At 38.0% G+C, this 21,337-nt stretch overlaps 1 protein-coding gene across 1 annotated transcript; it reads right to left on the bottom strand.

The window, feature by feature from the left end:
• Positions 1-73: 73 nt before the first annotated feature.
• Positions 74-19,879, bottom strand: LOC131800282 (trafficking protein particle complex subunit 8). Its single transcript, XM_059117967.2, has 28 exons — positions 19,575-19,879; positions 18,069-18,251; positions 17,432-17,521; positions 16,775-16,946; positions 15,640-15,796; positions 14,653-15,102; positions 13,863-13,969; positions 13,283-13,433; positions 12,814-12,911; positions 12,210-12,315; positions 11,618-11,749; positions 11,315-11,386; positions 10,447-10,599; positions 9,364-9,781; positions 8,879-8,997; positions 8,531-8,605; positions 8,005-8,283; positions 7,340-7,686; positions 6,821-6,919; positions 6,631-6,685; positions 6,043-6,139; positions 5,607-5,672; positions 4,749-4,807; positions 4,016-4,159; positions 3,351-3,455; positions 2,973-3,106; positions 2,328-2,408; positions 74-2,104 (listed from the first exon to the last, which is right to left on the bottom strand). Exons 1-28 carry the CDS (start codon positions 19,729-19,731, stop codon positions 1,765-1,767), a joined length of 4,446 nt encoding a protein of 1,481 aa, XP_058973950.2. The 5' UTR covers positions 19,732-19,879; the 3' UTR covers positions 74-1,764.
• Positions 19,880-21,337: the final 1,458 nt, after the last annotated feature.

Consider the following 21,337-nt stretch of genomic DNA (forward strand, 5'->3'; position numbering starts at 1 on the left):
GGAAATGTTTGAAGTTTATTCTTTTGGCCATGCTAACTGGTAAGCCCCTAACCATTCCAGTAACACAGGCATGTTTCTTTGTTCCTATAAGTTTATTGTTATCAATTTTTCCACCTAACAAAATTTCCAGTCAAACTCAAGTGGAACCAATAAAGAACCATTAGACAACCATTTAACAAATTTGTACGATCTTGATATCATATTTATGCATGCATGCAAAAGGCAGTGCTAGGTTTGTCGATGAGATCCTAACCAAGCAAAGTCACCAGCAAGAATGCGTTTTCTCCATTATAGTGATGTCATCAGCACTAGTTTTAAAGTTAAGACAGTGTGGATACATTGTTCACAAAAAGACAACTGCATTTACGGTTTGAAACTTACAATTGATATTAAAACCAGCGGGATCCATTTCAGATTGGACGTCAATGTGTCCAATTCTCACACTAGTTTTAAATCTGTTCCAAACAGCTTTTCAAAGAGTTAGAGACGAAGTAAAATAATTTTCTTCATTTGTGCAAATGTTTCAAGAATATCTCCCGACTATTTCTTTTTTTCGTCCTTGGATTTTAACGTGGTTAGAAAATAAAAAGTCAATATTTCGAGGAAGAGCTGACAGAATTTGAAGATTGGTGCCCATTTAAAGCGCTGAATAATAGTAAATAAAATTCGTATCTTTCGACTTAATACACATGACTTCAAACATATAAAAGAAACTCACAACCAAAAATGTTTCTTCGGAGCGATCGTTCATATCAAAATCAAAAAAGAAAAACAAAACTGCACACGTCTCTTAAAAGTGTGTAACTCTGAGGTAAAAATAAGTCATACACAAGGTAAAATTCTGTGGTCCATTTGAGGCTTTTTCGATTCACTTGATCTCTTTCCTTTAAAATGTTGATTTAATTACCCTATATTTGCCGTAATCTATGGTGGAGAAAGGTAAGGCAGTTGTACTGACAAGCAAAGCAGGTGTCGTTGGCCAAATAACACTCGCCTTGATAAAAATGGAAGTACCACAAGAATGAGAGTAGAAAGCCAGACAAACGTAGAGACAAACATAAGTGACGATTAAAAACTGACGGTGAAAGTTTCAAACTCACATCGCGTCCCTCGAAATTTGCTATGCAGCAAAGTAAATGCGTTCATTACACAATATGCTCCTACTCCCTTGACGATCTGTCACAACGTGACATAACAACAGTCCAGTGAATAAGGCATTATCACTTACGGATCTTTGTAAAATTCGTGATCAGTTCCGAGTGTTGCCATCCCTATCAAAATAGTAGCGGCGAACATACCTAACATTTCGAGGCAATCATTGTCATGCAAACCGCAGTTTTTGTACCCAGGCTTCTGAACGAGAGACCGTCAAATATGCAGCATCCTTGTTAATAACTTTATGTAAGGTTCATTATGGCTCGAAGAACTTTGCATGTAGTAAATGTTCCCACTGAGTTGCCGTTAACTATTACCGTTTTTTAAAAAATATAATTTTCGCGGTATTGTATCATCTCATCAAAACTATGAAGAAACACGGAATAATAATTCAGATCTGCATTCCGAACCTGGATTCATACGAATTGATACCTATCTATTGTTTCTTTGATCGATTAATGTCTTCCTGTTTCTCCTGTCCTACAAGCTATTTACAGTTACACTGTTACACTTTTCTACCTCAACACATTGCCCCGAAAATTCTGGCCACTCGGGGTATACTGAATTTTTCCTAAAGTAATACTGAATTTCAAAGACAAGTTTCCGAAGTCAACTTTTGTCCTTAGGATTGCTAAAAATGTTTTCCACGACTGTAAAGCTTGGCGGACACGGTTTCTGGAGAATTAAGACACCCCCAGGTTCGTGTTCATCTGAAATTCTCGCAAGAACGCGCAAATTGTTCATGTTATAGACGCCGGGAAGCGACACCAGGGCGTTGAATTTTAACATCGAAGTTCCGTTCGGGTCTAATTGAAATCTTCTCGATGTCTGTCCAACCCAAGTGAATGAGCTAGGAGATGACGTAGATTCTGTATCCTTGTCGAAGGAAACGGTATTGTTTGTGGAATTGCTCGATTCACCTTCTGACACTGATGAGGAGTTTCCGACACTGCGAGGAGAAAAATGAAACAGAATTTTTGTGGAGGGATGATGTAAACATAGAGTCAGACGACAAAAAGAACATGCCTATCATAGCGAAGCTTATGAACGTTGTAATATCATAAAGCGATTAGGAGTATCAGCAATTTTTCTGCCCAATTGTTAAACGGAAAAATCAGGAAAAACATAAGAGATTCAAATAATTCATTGTAAGTAAATCGAACTGAACAAACCTTGGGACTAGCTCCACAAACACGTCGACGGTTGTTGAACAACAGTTGTGTAACGACAGCTCCACCACAACACGCGCCAACCTGAAAAAATAAATAAATAAAAAAGTTCCAGAGAATGAATCATTCTGCCCAATGATGCTACGTATTTATGTTTTACTTCTCTGTCTTGGTAATTAAGTCATTTTTCTCTATTCTCCACTTTACTGTTGGCATGTTCCTATAATTGACTTCCAAGATCTCATTAGTAATTCTCCTTTTCGACTCCCATACATATCTTGTGACGTTAGTTCGGAGAGTTTGATCTTAAATCTCATAATCTATATTTTTCTCTATTCTATATTGTGATTAGAAATTCTGTCTTGGTCACTCATAGGCTACACAATACGATTTACGATTCTTGGCCGCGGAATCCGAATAAAGTCGGAAAACTATTCAAGGCTGGACAGGCGAGGGTCGCATGAAATAGAACGTGTGTCACACGTGAACCTTGAAATGGCCTAACTCACCATAGAGTTCTCAGTAGCTCAGTGATCGAGCATCGGTGCACGGATTCCGATTTTTTTTGTTGTTGTTGTTTTTCTTTTGTTTCTTTAATCCATGACACAAAGGACAATATAAAGCTCCTAACAAGGAATATTCCCTTACCTGCTAGAGGAAAAATTGACTTGGAGCGATGCAGGATGCCGCAAGGAATACTTGACAAGTAGTTCTGAGTTACTAACGCTATCCGTGTCACCTTGTGACGTCGTTTCAAGAAAAGAGGAATTGAACGGCGGTACCTGAGTGAGCACATGAAAATGTTAAAGACTACCAGGGATATAAAAAATAGAAAATTATGGCTACAACCCTTACATCGTGGATGGAAGATTGGACACGAACGAAGATAAAAAGGTGACTGGTATGAATATTAAAACGAGAAAATTATGGCAGTAATCGTAACTTTGTTGATGGAAGATCAGAGACGTAAAGGAGATAAAAAGGTGAGTAAAGAGGAAGAATGGGAAGGAATACCAGCTTCCTTACCAGTGGTTTTGTGACAGCTGACACTGTTTCCGCCAATCTGTTGATATTTACGTGACTCTGGCCATTGACCATTTGCTTTTGAAAGTCCTTGTCTATATATGAAGTCTGAGAAATAATAATGATAAAAAAAGCAAGGGCGAATTATGATCATCAAACGCTTTACTTTCATGCCAATCATCTCTAAAACAGCGCATGTGCCAGCTAAGCCAGAGAGCAAGTAAAATCTCTTCTCTAGCATTGAGATCGGACACTGCATAAAATAAGATGAACTGAGCCCTTCTTAAGCGATGATGCCGGCGCAGCTCAGTTTGGCTGTTCCATATGTCGCGCTCTCTAAGTGTGAATTAGTTTTCAGAACCATTTGTACATCACCCGCGCCTGACTATGTATCGAAAGGCCTCGGTTCGACCCCTAACTGGGTATTTCATGTTGTGTCCTTGGGTGAAAAGTCTCTCCGCGCCTCTCTAGACCCGCGGATATAAAAAGGCATAGGGAAATAGTGAGAAAAAACTAGCAGTTGGGGGGGGGGGGGGTGGGTGGGGGGGTATGTGTGTGATGTAGAAAGGCTGCTATACAACAGAATTCCTCACCAGTGGAGTAGCATTACGAGTAGCCCATTCATGCTACAAAAATTGCACCAGAAAGTTGACATTAACAAGCCTCACCTGCCAGAACACAATCAAACCAATATCCACTTGTGAAGTGTCGTCAACACTCGCAGAGTCAAGTTTCTTGGCGAATTGTTTCTGCTCTTTCCAGGCGTCTGATCTGAAGAAGAAGTCAACGGCTGGAGAACACGAGGCAGCGATCTGCAAAATTGACGAAAAATAATCGTTAATCATATAAACTATCGTGTGAAAGAAAAGACCTTAATGTGACCGGCTAAATACACGACAACGAAAGCAAGCTTAGACGAATAAACGACCCACTGATCCATAAGGTTTTCATGAGGATTTCAAACCTTGCCAAGAGGACTCAATGACTCACAACATATTGACCCTTGAACACCCAAGTTCTGATCAATAATTCCCATTTCGGCCGCAATACATTTTCTTTAATAATAGTCAAAGGAATTTGATTTCAAATCAAGAAAACACCCCGACAAGTTTTCCTTGTCTCCGTTACCGGTTCGTTGGACAGTATATTAAAAAGAACTTGCACGGAAGTCACTGCTAGGTGCTAGAAGGCAATAAAACTTACAGGCTAAGATAATAGAGGCAAATGTACATTATAGCACATATCGCCGTTCTAGGAGGATCAAAAGTGAGCGTAAAGGTCAAGCCTAATACGTTTTACATGGGTGTCTTGTTTTGCCTTTCATTTATCTTTTTCTTTCCTATGTTTTGTCGTTCGTTTCTGTCCTGTCTTTCAATACTTTGTTCAATCCATCGCTCCTACCTCATTTTCAACGAAGCAAACGTGGCTGAAATGGAGTTCATCTGAAGAATCAGAAGCACCTGAAGTGAACAAAACACAAAGACAAACAGACATTGAAATGTAACCATAACTGAAGCATATTATTTGATTAGTTAAAAAAACCGAGCGCGGAGAATTGTTGCCCGGCGAATGCAGGTTTTAAAAGGAAAGATGTCGCTCGTCTTGTTGAATGTGCGGGTCAAAGAAAGTTAGGCTACCACTATATACTATCTATATGAGCAATTTACTAACACAACGCTTTTGACAATTCCGATCCTCAGTAGCAGTATGCAGGACGTTTGTCACATGTAAACCTTGAAATGGCCTAATTCACCAGAGTTCTCTGTAGCTCAGTGGTCATGCATCGAGGCACGGATTCCGAAAGTCTGAGGACCGATTCTTGTCGGAAACGCAAATTTTTCCTTTGTTCGACGTTCATGACAACACGAAAAAACTTTTTTTTTTGGTATTTCATGACTGAGCTCAAAATTTACCATCCATCTTAAATATTTAATAAGGCCGGTTCAGGCTGCCTAAAATATAATGAGCTGAAGGAAACTGGAACAAGTCTAAACGAGCGGCGTAAAATCAAACCCCAGGCAATTACAGAATAAAAGGAGCAGAAAACGCGAGGAACCAAGTTGCCATTGATTGTTAGAAAAGCTCTCCATCTGATTGGCCGACAGGATAGCGCGAGTAATATCACAGAGTGTTGTGACTGAGCAAGGGCTATGCATCTCGGTTTACTTTAAACATATACTGGAAATTGCACTAAAGCGAGCTATTTTCAAACAGAGCTTTTGAGGCGTGCAACTTCCGACAATAATTCTTGGTATTTACCGCTGTCCTTTGTTGCTTTGAACTGGACAATTACTGTTTCGGCATATCGTACTTCAATAGCACCATCTGATTAAAAAAAAATAACAAGACATTGCTAAGGTTACGTCGTGAAGATAACTTTCAATGACACTTGGACAATGGCGGTCGACAGGACAGAACAGAGATAATTGAAAAAATCAAAACGAACAGCTTAACTGAAGCTGCATTTTCACAGGACAGTTCCCTTCATAAAAACACTTGTCAGCAACAAAGATGTTCGGTTCATGCAACAGCGAAGAAAAACTTGCGACAACACATTTTTCTTAGTTAGTCTACATAACTCGTCCGTTCTTTTCACAAGCACCTTTGTCAGGAGAAAAATTGCCAAGGAAAACTTGCTCGTAAAGAATTGAGATATAACTCAAACAACTAAACACGTCAAGAATGGTTTGGTTACCTGCATTGTGGTGACTGAGAGGCTGCAAAGTCCACTTCTTGCTTGCACAAGATACTTGAACGATAGAGAATACCGCGTGTTTCCTTGCTACTTCACCCTGTAAAGTTTACAAGCAACAAAGTGATACTTAGTTATGTATGGCTACTACAAGGCTTGTTCCGCGGGAGAACCCTGCCTTGTGATTGGCTGCCCCCGAGAGAAATTGTTCGCTTTGTTCCCGTACTCGAAACAAAAACAAAAAAAGAATTACTCAATGCTAACTCATATCCTTCGTTTGATCTGCAGGGCAATTCGACAAAAAAAATTCCGCTGCAATACAGTCGAAGAGTTCAATAATCGTCCTGAGAATAGTCGAAACAAAGAATGTCCGACGAATTTGAAAGATATTTTTTTCAATTCTTTGGACATCCTATAAATCCTTGTAAAGCGAGCCTTCTTTGCGCTTGATCGGCAGGAATTGGCCTCACTATACACTTCATTTTCATTTAAACCACACGAAAAAATCCAGCGAAAATCGATTGCACGCCTGGCCCTAGACGCAAAAATTTTTACCAAGAAGACGAACTGATAACTTGAAAAGTCACTGACCTGTACAAGACTTTCCACATCCAAAGCAATAACCAACTGATTCTGATCTTCAGAACTTTAAGAGACAAAAGTAAGCATACCTATTAAGTCTTTACTAAAATGCGTTATTTGTTTACCGCATCTCTGCACTTTAAATCAGCAGATTTCAATAAAAAATGCACTTCTCAAACAAGCATCGTCAGTAACGTACCTTGGTTGAGAAACGGAGTGTCTGTTCCGCCTGGCCGTGGCGCGCACAGCAACAGAACTATTCGTGGTTACGTCAAAGGCATGTTGAAGCACTCGATAACTGCAAGACAAAGGTTCAAGTAAACGCTCATCACCAGACCCAACCACAAATTCACAGATGAAAGACAAAACCGTAAAATATTGATACTAGCACCACAATAACTATCTTTTCCTGAGTAATGTTACAAAATCGTGGAGTGCATTTCGATGGCGTCAGTGTCGCAAAACCAAACCAATATCACGTGAATCAAAGCCGTCCAATCAGAATAAAGGAAAATATCGTAAAAAAACCAAAAGGAACCCTTGAATAAGCAAACTTTCTACAGCGCGGGAAAAAGACGGTGACCAAGTCACCAATGGTTTTAGTTTTGCAACTGAAGGTGGCATGAGGTGAGAAGGTGGAGTAAAGAGAAGCCATTACAATCCTCGATTACTTTTGACACTCCATTGCAAACTGCACTGCTTAGCTACATTGCATTACCTCATTGCAGATTTGATGTCCGCAGACTGGTAGTAAAACAACATTTCTCGTTTGAATCTGCCAGGTTTGCCATGACCTTGAATCCAAACTGGTAGCTTGGTCGTATGACCAGGCGGAAGTCTACCTCCCGGAATGGGAACTTGAGAGACTCTTCTGACATCGCTCGCAGCTGAGCTGCATTTCACATTCACCGCCGTATGTCCTGTGACTCCAAAGGTGAAGAACTCGGGGTTGGGTGTGGCGATGTAGAGGTTTTCAAGGTGACACTCACTACAGTTAGTGAACTCTGCCATGGTTTGGACCACTTCGTTACAAAGCAGTTTGTTAGCAAATCCAGAGAACCGAACCTGATGAAAAAAGTGTTATCTCGTAAAATTACTCCGAAAAAGTTTTGAATCGATTCTACTGCAAGTATAGCACGATTGTGAAAATGTCCGGACAGAATTTTGAAACTCGAGTGCCGCACGCTCTTGGTGATCATGATACAACATATACACAGCGGTTTCAGTAAAAGCCAGTTACTGGCGTTCTATTGTCGTCTGTTTAGGTTCCCACACCAATCACAACGCTCAGAAAACAAAAAGCAAATCCAAACCCAAATTAATCCCGATACAAAATTCAAGAATTGCTCTGCATATGGTGTAAGCGCGGATTATGTTTTTTACCTCAAGTAACGGCATAGGCGATACAACATCCAAGTTAAGACGATAGTCTGGACCATAGATGACACTCGTCTTTTCTGCCTTGGTGTTATTAAGTCGAGGACCTCTCTGATCAAAGTCTAACCTCCCCTGCATGCTGATGTCTGACAGCGCCGGGTTCAACCCAGGAGGGACGGAGATTTTCTCTTCAACTGGTCCATTGACGGCGACACTAGTCAAGCTGTATTTAATTCCTGTGATATGTAGTCGCCCCGTCTGACACGGAATCACAGTAAGACGGGCCTGTAGGAACACAGCGCAATTTTTCAGTTACCATGGGCGGGTTATTTAAACGCCGAGATTTGACTTCAGTGGCCGGTCTAAAATATCAACAGTTCTTTAAATTTTTTCTTAAGTAAGTTAATAAATGTTGGCTTTCTTGACATTGTTCACAAAAAGAACTGTTTGGTTCAACGTTACTCAAAAAATTCACAATACCTCAAGTGATTATATGAGGATAGCTGGATTCATCCTTCTTTATTTTACTTACAGCTTTTGTTTCATTTCCACTGATATCAAAATTCTTGATTATTTCCGTTTTGACCACATCTTCCACTGGTGAAAACTACAACAGAATATTAACGCACGTATAAATTTGTTAGGTAGTTAAACGTTAAAAGCACTTTTCCTCTCATCAGCAATTTGGGAAAATTAAAAAAAAAAACACCTTCTGTTCAAAGTAAATTCAAGTATTTTCTCTTTGACGTGCAAACAACTTAAGGCAGATGGGAAGAGGTTAAATTTTTTCCGTTTGCCGATAAACGTAAATGTACAACCTGTTCTACTCTAGTATTGAAATGACTGCAAAGTTTCCTCTTCATGATTTACTATCGCTAACCTCATTTGAGACGCTATCTTCTTGACCTTCAGGGGTGAATTCCCATAATAACAAAAGATTTGTCATGTTTAATGGAATCTTGAGGGGATTTTTAAGAACAACTTCTACTCCAACAGTCTCTGAAATGGCAAAATAATAACAGCACAGTTGAAAGCTAAATACCTGCACACTGCACCACATTCAAGACTTACGTAATTAGAAGGATATGGCTGACATTTCGCCAAAAGATGGAACAAAAAGTGAAACTCTGTAACACCTAGGGTATGCGGCCAGGTTGCTAAGTAATATTGAAAATGGAGGCGTACGAAGTGGAATTTTTAGCACATTCGAAAACAGTTTTAAAAGTCAGGTGACTCTCTGGAATCTTAAAACTCCCATGATGTCATCATTATTCATAGTTTGCAATGGTGGAGGTAAAAACATTATGGTTTAGGCAAAAACCTCCCTTACTGTATCAGATCTAGGATGCAAAAACTTTTTCATACCTTTAACAACACCAAGAGGCCTCGCTCTGTTATCAGTCTTTGAGCTTAAACACGGCGTTTGGCATCGAAACGAAGGAGGAAAAGTGGTCATATTGATACTCTCATACGCTTCTTGCTGTAATTTAATCCACCTCTGAGCCAATGTATGATTAAATTTATCATCAAAAGAAGTTTGTCCAACAGAAGTCCAGTTGCTATTTTTGATTAACTCATCATTGACACTGAATTTTTGATTAAAAAAATTGTCCTTTGTTTCGAATGTACTGTTCACAGGTGTCCTTTCAGGTTGTTTTCCTTGAAGACTGTTGTGTCGATAACATGGTATAACCTTCGTTGAATCGTGAACAATTAAGGGTAAAGGTAAAACAGGAAGCTTATTCACTTGCGCCTTCTCTTTCACTTTGATTTCCTTTAATTGCTGAAAGAAAGGCCAGGAAAAAGAATGACATCAAACACTTAACATATTGGCATACATTTAAGACAACGAAAACTACTTGTCCCATGCAACCAACGGACGTACATAGAATAAAGGGGGTAAGTTCCTCAGCCCTTGACACCCTAAGGTCAGTATGCATATTCTCCATACTGTTGTCAGTACATTTTGTAGGGTGCTGACAAGGAGAATTTGTCTAACAATCAAGAGATTCCTAAGTTGTTGATCATTTCTTTTATTCTCGTAACCTTTATGTATGATTTAAGGGTGATGTTGTAAGGAGAAATTAGATGATGGTCACTCTTTGGGGTTAAAGGATTTAGAAACAGTGGCACTGCGACAGTGGGAGGGGTGGGAGGGGGAGAAGAGGCATTACAAGATAATTTGATTTTATTAATGGGTTTGATAAAGCAAATTGCCTTCTGTAAAGAGTTTCTACGCTAGAAACCTATTTAGAAACTCTTAATGGTGGCCAATTCATTTTCTCAACTTAGTTGATAAAGCCAAATTATCTTGTAATGCATAGAACTCAATGGAAAGGTGTAATCTCCGCAGGCCGCAGCAGGCTCTCATTGAGTTCTTAACACGGGCTCTCAAAATTAGTGGGTGGCCGTGAAGCGGTTGATTTGTTCCATACAAAATGCATGTACCTTAAAAACAAAGAGGAATTCTCTGAGGTAGGACGCCTGTTGTTCTGGTGCTTGAGAGCTTTCGTACTCCAACAGTTGTCTAAAAAATGATTGAGCATCCTCCAACAAACGAAGATTAAATGACTGGCGACCGATAGTGAAGTTGATGTGGTCCTGCAAAAGGAAGTTCGCAACTTTTAGTTCAGTGATCAAATTCACGTAGAGGTAGTGACTTTTTTCACAACGTAAACGAATTATCCCTTGCTTCTCTTCTTGCAATTCCTGACAAATCGTCATAAACTTTTAGAGCACTTTTTGTTAGTGTTTTTAAACCAAAGCAAGGTAGTCAGAATGGCCACCAGATAAAAGGAAATCTTTATCTGCAGCCAATAGCAACTCTAAGTAAAATCCAGCAAACAGCTTCAAGTGCGGGAAAACGCGAGAGACTGGGTCGCGATTGGTGTCTTATTTTAAATCTGATTGGTTGATAAAGTGGCGCGAGTTTTCAGGACTAATCAGAGAGCAAAGCAAAGGAAAGCAAAACCAATGCAATCCTGGGTTACTTCCAACACTCAATTGAAAACGGCACAGATTTAACCCTTTAACTCCATGACCAAAATTTGTAATTCTCCTTACTGTCAACCATACAATTCTTATGAGGTTAGTGCAGAGAATTTAGTATTAGATCAACTAATTATCCCCGAAATTGATAGTTGTTTTTATTCTCATCACTTGTCTGCTTGATTTTGTATTGTATTGTATTGATATTGTAAGGAGAAATTCTCTCTTAGTCACTCTAGGGAGTTAAAGGGTTAAAAAATAAAGAAGTTTCTCCTAAAATACATTGTGCATAGGTAATTTATCTTGACTGGACGTAGTAATTTCCAACCTCTGCAAGGTGCCATGACTTTTCATTGTATACGTAAAGAGCTTGCCGATAACATCTCAAGGAATGCTTTCTCTGAAAAGGCAAAGGAAACAAAATTATAAAAAAAAAACAAAACAAATATCAGTCCAATTACTTAAGTCAGCAACTCCGAAATGCTTGAAAAAAATCCAGAACGGTAATGAGGAAAATATCACAAGGTTAAGTCTGTACTCGAGTCAGGTGGCCCATTCATCGTGAACTCATTCCGGTTTCCTTAGCACGAAGCGACTAGGAGTATGAATATATTTCTCCACCGAGCCGTACCTGCGCAGATTTGCTGTAACGATGACCAGCCAAGATCATGTTAAAAGCATACTTGCGAATCATGGGTGGATTGCTGTGAAGAAAACAATGCGCTGCTTGCTCCAAAAACAAAGCACACAGAAGGTCAGAATCCTGTAGAGGAAACAAAAATAAGGAAAACGTTCCACGGACACAGAGAGGGATCAGAGTACCAACCTTTCAATTCCTTGAGAAACCCAAAAGTCATTTCACCTTTTTATGCAACAAAACCAAAGCTGGTTAACCCTTTAACTTCCAAGGTCTGATTGTCCATTCTCCCCTCTAGCTACTACACATTTCATTGTAAAACAGTTTTGAGAATTTGGTGTTAGATCAAGATAACAACTTCTGCTTGATAAGTTTGAGTATTCTCATCACTTGTCTGCTGAGTAAAATATGTAACACGTAGAGAGAAGTTACTTATTAATCACGTGTAGGACTAAGAGGGTGAGGAGCATCACATCTGATAAACCAAGGTCATTAACTACATATTCTCTAGCCGTAACTAATGCTTTTGTCTGACAATTCAATATATCTGCAACAAAGCGTTTCTAGAAGAAATTTTTTTTTTTACCTCAGCAGTCATTCGCATGAACTGCATGGCGGCATCAAGGTAAATATTTCGTGCCTTGAGAGTTTCAGCACTGAGGAGGGTGGCTCTAACAGCAAACTGGTGCTGTCTATAGAATGACAAATTAATTTAATTAAATAATAGGATTAAACAATTTTTTTTGTGATCTGCTACTTCACAGGCGAGGGGAAACAGAAAGTGGAAAATGGTTCTTATATATACACAATACAATTTACATAGACTAAAAGTTCTTTATTCATCTCTCTTCTGTCAGATCTCACATGAGAACTAATAATGAACTCATATGTTAGAATTAACGTAATATACAATAAGATACGTTTACTCTTTCTCTGAGAAGTAAAATTTGTTCAGTTTCAAACCTTTCAACAGAACTTACAAACAAAGACTTTGCTCCAGTCCCTCAAAGAGTGAATAACATTATTCCCTGACTTAAATAGTTAAATAATAGATGAGCATTGACAGAGCAATCTTTGTCATTCCCTGTGTAGCCATTTGAGCCCTGGATAGAGTTTCCCACTAATCAATCTACAGGAGGTTTTCATTTATCCTATCTGATCAAGGAACTATATCAAAGCAAAATATGTACCTGCATGCATTGAGGTAGGTGGTGATTGATGTTTCCATGTAGTGTGTTGGAAAAGGACGATTATTTGATGCCATAAAAGCTGAGATGGCTGCCATTTCCTAAACAGAATTATTACAAAATGTCCATAACATTACATTGTACAGGCCCTGCTGCAAAACTGTACATTTTATTATCAGAGTAAAAAATTCATTATTAGCTGCAGAGAGAGGTCTTCAAGGATTGTCATTTGTTAAGAGAGTATAAAGATACCAGCATGCAAGCCTGTCACAGATGTTCAGTTAATAAAACAATGCAATAGCAGCAGAGGAGTGAAGAAGCGGGAGGTTTGCGTGACTTGATCAAGTCACATGGTTGGACCCAAACCTCCACCATTTTTTTAACCCCTTTGTTACTTTCAAACTGTTTAATATTGCGCTTGGTTTTATCAACTGAATACCTGGAAAAGGCTGCTAGCACACAAAAAACTAACCAATGCTCCAGCAAAATAAAACCAAGCATGTTCATTGTTAAAGTCCCTCTTGGCTGTATGGTAACTGTTGTATGCAAGCTCATAGTTTTGGACCAAAAATGCCAAATCACCCAGCTTACGTTGGAATAGCTCAGGGGAATCATTACTGTATCTGAAAGATGAAATGGAAATGCACAGCAGAACTTGTAAGAACATGATGGCAATCGAAATGGACTTCCTATGGCTCTGAGGTGAAAATGAATTGAAATGACATACGGGGAAGAAGTGTATAAATGTCACTGACTGTAAATTCACACACAAAAACAATATAATTTAATGTTCTTTTTTTAGAGCATATAACATCACAGAAATAAATCCAATGACCCTGTGACCCTCCAGCTACCATGTACCACAAATCTCCTAAAAAAACAGCACAGAGGAAGAAAAGTTGAAGAACTTAACAGTCATCACCATACACCTACAGCTGTAAGAAGTTTTGGCTGAGGATTTAATGAGTTCTGTTCAAAGCAGATCAGGGTTTCGCTGGACAAGATTTGACTGCATGTTACACATGCATACATGTATAAATACAAATGCTTACATGATTCCCGGAACCAAACCAGATGCCATTCCAGCTGGTTTTCCTCCACCAAACCACTTCTTTGTTGCACTGAAGATTGAGCGATGGAGACCTTTACGTGAGACAATCTGATCAGATGAAACAAAAAGTTTAAATTATAAGAAAATTCCCATAGAGATACTGTTCCCTTGAAAATAAGAGAGGGACAAAAAATGAAAAGAGTTGTTTTTCATGTGTTTCCTATCCATTAAGGTACTATGGGTGTGTAACATATATAAATATAAAATGAAAAAATACTAATGACTAAAGTACCCAGTGTTCTCCTTTTCAGGCAGTAACAAGTAACATTTACCACCTGTAGTAACTCTTATTACCATTTAAAATTGCTTGGAATTCTTGAAAATTCAACAGGTAAAAGGATTGCTTTACCAGTTTGAAAATTTATTTTACCTGTCATGCATAAAATAAGAGAGAATACTGAGTACCTAGGCTTGATGAGATTAAGAATGGTGCACCAGACAAAAACAAACAAAATCTCCTCTTAGCCCCTTAAAAAATCTGATTGAAATTTTGTTTCCTTTGATATCAACAAGAATTTGTTTAATATTAAAGAGCTTCTTTACTTGGTGGTCATTTCTTGTATTCTTATACCCTTTGTTCTTAATTCAGTAGTAACTGTGTAAAAAGAGATTAGATGCTAGCTGCTCCTAAGGGTTGAAGGGTAAGAGAGATGCATGGAGACAAGAGCTCAGTGGTAGAGAATTTACACTATAAAAATATTGTCTTTGATTAGCTAATAATAAAATGTTACCTGATCATTAAGATATCTCATAAGTTTCTCAATATACTGGAGGAGTCCTCTATAACCCAACTCATGAATGAATATCTTGATCCTGTCATGATCACTCAGACTCAAGCACAATCCATGATTTCTTTGAGCTGTTGGGCCTCTTGTTCCACCAGAGAACTGCCGACTGGAAAAGTAACGGTAATGGCTGGCAAGATGATGATGGTGTTTCTCACTATGTTTGCCAGGAAGACGTTTTGATAGTTTTTCATTCTCCAAGTCATCCTCAATCTCAGCACTGTCATCAAATCTCAAAGGATCAATCAGAATTGGTCCTGAGCTGCTGCGTACCCGTCCTCCATCAGTCTGCTCATGAACTGCTGCCTCGGGATCAAAGTTTTCATCAACAGCACAATTCTCAGGGTCATCTTCTACAGACTGTGCATTGGCATCCACTTCATCATCATCCCAGTCCTAGGGGAAATTACCATTCAGTTAGCATGTAAGATCAATAAATTGTGATGGTATGATGCAACAAATGTAGTATTGGAATTGCATTGTACAATAGCATAAAATCATAGTGGGTGAATGGAAAATATCTCTAGACGACTTCACTGCATAAAAAAAATTCCAGTAGAATCAGTGGTTTGACCCTAACTATTACAACAACAATATGCCTAAGGCATATTTCATCACGCTTCATTGCCCAGCATCACATAATAATTCTATATTCTTGGACATGTGTTTTAGTTTCCTTTAGTATGTCAACCAAGTGGTGCATTTTAAGTCTGGAAAGGAGTAAGATTAGTAATTGACTTTTTTTCCCCTTTTTAGTAATTTACCATTTTAAATGTTTCTAGTTTGGACTGAGAAATGAGAATACTTGTTCAAGCTTCATGGGTCTGTCCTCCTCTGTTTTACACCCAAATTTCCCACCTGCAATAGTATACTGTGTAAACAAACATGTCAGCCAGACAGTGTAAGTGAGGAACAGAACATCAAAAGGCTCACCAATGTGTCCTCACTAGTTGGAATTATGAATTGACTCCATGGATCAGGAAGATTTGGAAGAGGATTGGAACCACTATTACTCACAGAGTTGATCTGTAGCATATGGCAGGCATTTGTACCATAGACAGACTTCATACTCTGGTAAATTGATTCTGCCCTGTGAAACATCAAAAGACAATGCAAGATTAGTAATTACCTGAAACTGTCCTCTTTGGAAAAAATCAGTGGGCTCCTTAAGGCTCTTGTGTTAAAAAAATGGAGCGCTCAGCTTTGAAAAGCTTTCATAAAAGCAAATTTGCACAACATTTGATATGTTTAACCCTTTCAAACCCAGAGGTGAATGCATATGAAGTATAACATTTTTCTTAAAATTTTCACCCTTGAGCACTCACAATATATTGTCTTAAAAACAGTTTATAAGAAATACAAGTTTATCAACAACAAGGCTTTATCTTGACAAAACACCAGAATCTCCTGTCTGATTTACAAGCTGGAAATTCATGGTAGTCAGTGGAGAGAATTACAATGTACTTATTGGATATTGGGAGTTAAATGGTTAAGGCACTTTCAAACACACACAGGTAATGTGAATAAAGAAATCATCAACCATGGGATTTTATTTAGATAATATATCACCGAATGATCAGAACTAGCCAGTAAGTAACTTCTTCCTACAGAATCACAACAATAAAGTGCTTCTGGATTCAGTGTCATATAACCAAAACCAAAGTAACTGCAACTGCCAATTACATCACAAGCATTGGATGAGACTTCAAAGCATAAGCAGGCAAACTGACTTGGCAAGGGAAAATGGAAACAAGGAAGTGGTTATTGTTTTCAGTTTTGAATTTAATTTCAGTTGAGGAAATGACAAATGTTTACTTGACCAATCTCATTGTGAAGAAAAGCTAAATCAAGGCAATCCTGGAAACTGAAATTGGCTCTATCCAACAAAAAGGTGATTAGCGTAGACCAACTTTTCAGTGGTGTATATTGATACAACAACAAATTCCCTCAACAATTTAGAAAAAAGTGTATTGCTATAGAAAAGAGGATCACAAATAAGATACATGTATCTTAACAAAATAATACAAATTCAAAAACAAAATGAACAACCAGAATAAGAAGTTCTTACTTTGACTCTTCACCAACACTAACATCATGTAACAAAAGATGGTATTTAAACACTGTGTTGGTGAACCACTTGAAATGGCCATGTTGGTCAGATTGTTGTTCTATTTGCTGTGAGCTCATGGTTGCAAAAGCATTCATAGGATCAGGATGATGAGAAGAAACAACTATCAGGCCTTTGGTAGCATAACCAATCAAGGAAATTAATTTCAATTGCAAAAGGATATGATTATGTACAAAAAAACACTACACTACACTACACTACACTACTAAGTGTACACTACAACAGGTTACTAGATTGAAATTCACATAAAAAAAATTAATTAATTCCACATATTTATAATATATGTATTTTTTGGGCAGCAATTTCAGCAAAAGTGTTTTAATCTCTATCCTCAATTAAGGTAAAAAAAGAAGTAGACTTTTACTATCACAGATATGACTGTTATAAGAGGCTGGGAGTACATAGCAGCTTAAACACTGCAGCCATTTATACAGATGTAATGACCAGATGTCTCAGAAAAGACCATGCACTGTAATCAGATAATCACAAAAAATACTTGTATACATTGTGCATTTATTAATGACAAAAATCCAACTACATAATCAACACATTAGCCAATACCACAGATATAACAAAAACATTTCCTTGAAAGGATACAAGCCAGAAAGTGTCTGATAAACTCATGATCAGACGGTTTCACCAACTGAAAAAAACAGTCTCGGAAAGCTTCAAACCAAGGTGCAGAACCTAATAGGGAATTATAACAAATACATCACCTACTTCATCAAAAGCTAAAATTTTTTAATATCCCAAAGCCCCAGGAAAGATTTAATCAGTAGTTTAATCAGGAGTGCAGTCTTCATATACTATCAAATGTACATGTACGAATAACGAGAATTGAGCTTGACATCACACTGGGGGATATTGTTTTGGGCCCAGTTGTTTGAAGACTGACTGGTGCCAACCCAGGCTTAAATCAAGTCCACGTTTCTTTATTCCTATGTTCTAAAGCCTTTTTTGGGATAATTTTCTCTACTCTTTTAAGAGCATACAATCATTAAATTGTGAACAAAAAGAGTTATATTGAATTTTCTTTCAAAGCTTTCAGATCTAAAATCAGATTTCACACTAATCCTGGGTTATCTTGACCCAGCTTTGAACAACCCAGCTGTGGTACATGACCAAATTCTTTTGAATATACTGCTAAGTAGTGAATGATTATCCCTTGTTGAAAATTTCAGACCAAAGGAGTGAAATTTGATAAATTATTGCAAAACAATGACACAAAACTCACCTCTTGCCTGAGCATCAGGAGTCAGGGAGCTAGGATCATTGTTTAATGGCTGTGTCCGTGATACAACTTCACTCAACAATTTGTTCACAACATGCTGAGGTGGGTGAGTGGCAGACATTTCAACTAGTCGGATATGCCAGTTTTTCACTGGATGGATCACACCAGAGGGATCTCTCATATGAGCTAAATGTAAAAAACATCAGGTAATACATGATTATCACTAATCTGTGATTAAATTAATTTGTTCACCTTTGGGAATCAACATACCACTAATCCACTATTAAAATATTTAATAATCAATTAATACTAATATCTGGCATACGTGTCCTAGATTAAACGAAAAACATTATATGTGTAATGCCCATATACAAATGCCTGAGAGGACCTGTAAAAAGCTGTAAAGCCTTCCACAAGGTCCCACAAGATGCCAATGCAAGAAGAAAGCAAAACAAAAAAAAGAGAAAGAGCAGCAGCCATTTGTCAACCATTTCAAGCCCAAAGGTGATTGACTTGTAACTTCTCCTTACAATTCAAATACATTACATAACATACAGGTAAGGAGAATAGAAAAGCTTATCAGCAAAAGAGTGGTATGTTGTCATGGAGCCAAATTCCCCTGTGTAATTTACAAGAGACTGTCTAGCAGTCAGAGGGGAGAAATACTACTGGGGTCTTGGGACTTAAAGGCTTAAAATACTAATAAACTGAGTGGGGTCAGGCCAGAGGAGAAGATATTTGGCTCTTGCCAATAATGTACTGGAAAATCTCTATTTTGAATGTACATGGCACTCATGATAGCCTGTGCAGCAAAGATGAAAAACATAGAGGACAACATCACTGCATTTAGCTCAAATGTAATCACACTGAGCCAACTCTTTTTGATAACTGCCTCTCTTGCCATGTTTTCATTTGACTAGGGGTCATAAATTTTCCCAAATTTTTATCTTGCACAATTTTTTTCTGAAGGAAATTGTTTTTGCGGTAAAGTTTCCACACAGCCCCATACTATTGTATAACAAATCTGTTTTCCCAATGGCAATGTATTGTTTTGGTCATTGTTTTCTCTATTCAAGAACTGAATACATAATGTGGTACGGGGCTGTGCGGAAATTTTACCAAAAAAAAACCCGAGATTCTTATCGGTTTTACTTGTTGTGCAGTTTTGTTTTAATTGACAGATCAAACAGATGTTTAGTTCGTATTTAGTTGTACGTTTAACAAGCGATTTAATTACTCCATCAAATCACTCTCTAACCGTCAAAAAATTGTTGGTTAATCATAAAAATAAGAATATTTTTCTTGTTTCTGATCAATAGAACTTTTACAGTGTAACTCTCCATATTTAAATTGCTTCCGTCTACGCTACGTAAATGTACACCCTCCTACCACAATCCTGTGTAATCTAAACTGAAAAATTTGTAATAAAATCAATCTCAAACATTTGTAATAGTTAAGTCGAACGGTAATCTGATAAGGTAGAGCATATAATTATCCTTATTTTATTACCTTCACTTGTAAGATGGCAGAATGGACGGACCATTTCCACAAAACTCAAGTTGTTCTTCTGAGAGACTTTCTCGGCATCTTCACTGCACATAACGGCAACCATAGGGCAAAAAGCGCTTTGTATAAACTCAAAAGCGCTTTGCGTGCACTGTGCCATCGCCAGGAGAAGAATACTGAGCTTAAAAAATAAGTTCTTCTACTAAAATCTGGAATTTACTGCATTTTGAAGGAGTCTTCGAAAGGTTGAAACCATCAAGATGACCCGTCTTCCGTCCGCCATGTTGATATTCAATACCACCATTGCGCACGTGCAAATTATCAAGCCCATACTGCATTGCAGGGCTGGTGGAGCTGATGATGGAGAACGTCAGGCGGAAATAATTAAAACAGTAATCTAACTTGTACTCAACTGAAATATAGTAGTCTGCAATCAGGCTATTTAGCCAACATGGCCACTCTATTACCCCAAGATTGATGATTTCTTGCCAATGCTAACACCGTATATGACGTATATACTAACGAACGAGGCATCTGTGTTTTGGACTATTTAGCACTTTCTTGTGAATTTTTTGGGCGTTTTAGATGTTTTTTCTCCCGCAACTAATTAGACGCGAGTACAGAAGTAACTATTTTTTTTTTCCGGAAAGCTTGATTCATGAGCTATTGTTCAGCCGAGGAGACCCTAAAATGATCTTGGAAAACACAATTACTTTCTGATTGAAACCGCGTGTTGTGATCGTACGTTTGCATCATGAAAAAAGTAGATAGAACGTTTCAAAAATTTTCGGCTACAATCACGGTCTTATGGCAGAAAGGTGGGGAAGGGGTGGACAAAGGCGTGTAATTTTTCTCCTACCATGACCTACTCTCCTGTCTCCCGCCTTGCATCACACAACGCTGCTGTGTGCTGATTAAAGGTAAACAAATTTTTGCATCTTTGAATTTATCTTCCGCCTACAGCCTTTTCGCAGCCCTGTATTCTCGATTTCCAAGATTTCTGTCCTTATAACCCCTTCCTCAAGATACTGGTATACCTTGCGGTGCGTCGTTTCTCCTTATATGTATTGCCATACCCCGCCTGTCGAACAACTTGGAATGCTTGCCTCATGCACTTAAATCAAGGACTAAAGTGTTTACACAAAAAAAAAAATTTAAAAAAATGCTCCTAGCATTTTAATTTTCTCTTATTTCCGAGCTGAGCATCGAAAGCATAATTATCCGATTATTTGACACATTGCCAACATTGTGTTGGGTAGGTTATTTGACAAATTGTTCATTTGTTTACACTGAAACATCTCATTTCGTATTATGCAAATATTTGCTAATCACACTTTATCACGATGATTCTTATAAAACTCTGCTGTCAACCTAGATTGTGGGCAATAGTACTAAATTACTTTGTTTGCAGAAAGATAAAAAGGCAAAAAATCTTGATAACAGCTGCCTACATTGATATTCTCTGGCTAAAACTTAAATTATGCACTACATATTTCGACGGCCAAAACATTGACCATAGGCGATTGGTAGGTCGTCAAATGTAAATGAAAGGTTCCCATCACAACTTAACAAAGAGCCGAGAAAATGATCAATTGATACAAGTAGCTTACAAGTACGGTAGTTTCATCAACAAAGAACACTAAGTCCTCTTTTAAAAAATTTATGCTGAAAATTTAAAACGGGAAACAATGACACAATTATTTTAGTTGTGCTATGTTAATTTTTCAGCACCATTGACAGTAAGATGTGAAATATTTATAATTTTA

This window comes from Pocillopora verrucosa, chromosome 3, assembly GCF_036669915.1.
Source record: "Pocillopora verrucosa isolate sample1 chromosome 3, ASM3666991v2, whole genome shotgun sequence".
NCBI lineage: Eukaryota > Metazoa > Cnidaria > Anthozoa > Scleractinia > Pocilloporidae > Pocillopora > Pocillopora verrucosa.

Excerpts from the sequence above, each read along its gene's own strand:
- LOC131800282 (XM_059117967.2), bottom strand. The coding sequence starts at position 19,731 with ATGGCACAGTGCACGCAAAGCGCTTTTGAGTTTATACAAAGCGCTTTT. Across the intron at positions 11,750-12,209 it reads TCATGCGAATGACTGCTGAG|GATTCTGACCTTCTGTGTGC; the intron begins GTAAAAAAAAAA and ends TTTCCTCTACAG. Across the intron at positions 4,808-5,606 it reads CAAAGCAACAAAGGACAGCG|GTGCTTCTGATTCTTCAGAT; the intron begins GTAAATACCAAG and ends TGTTCACTTCAG.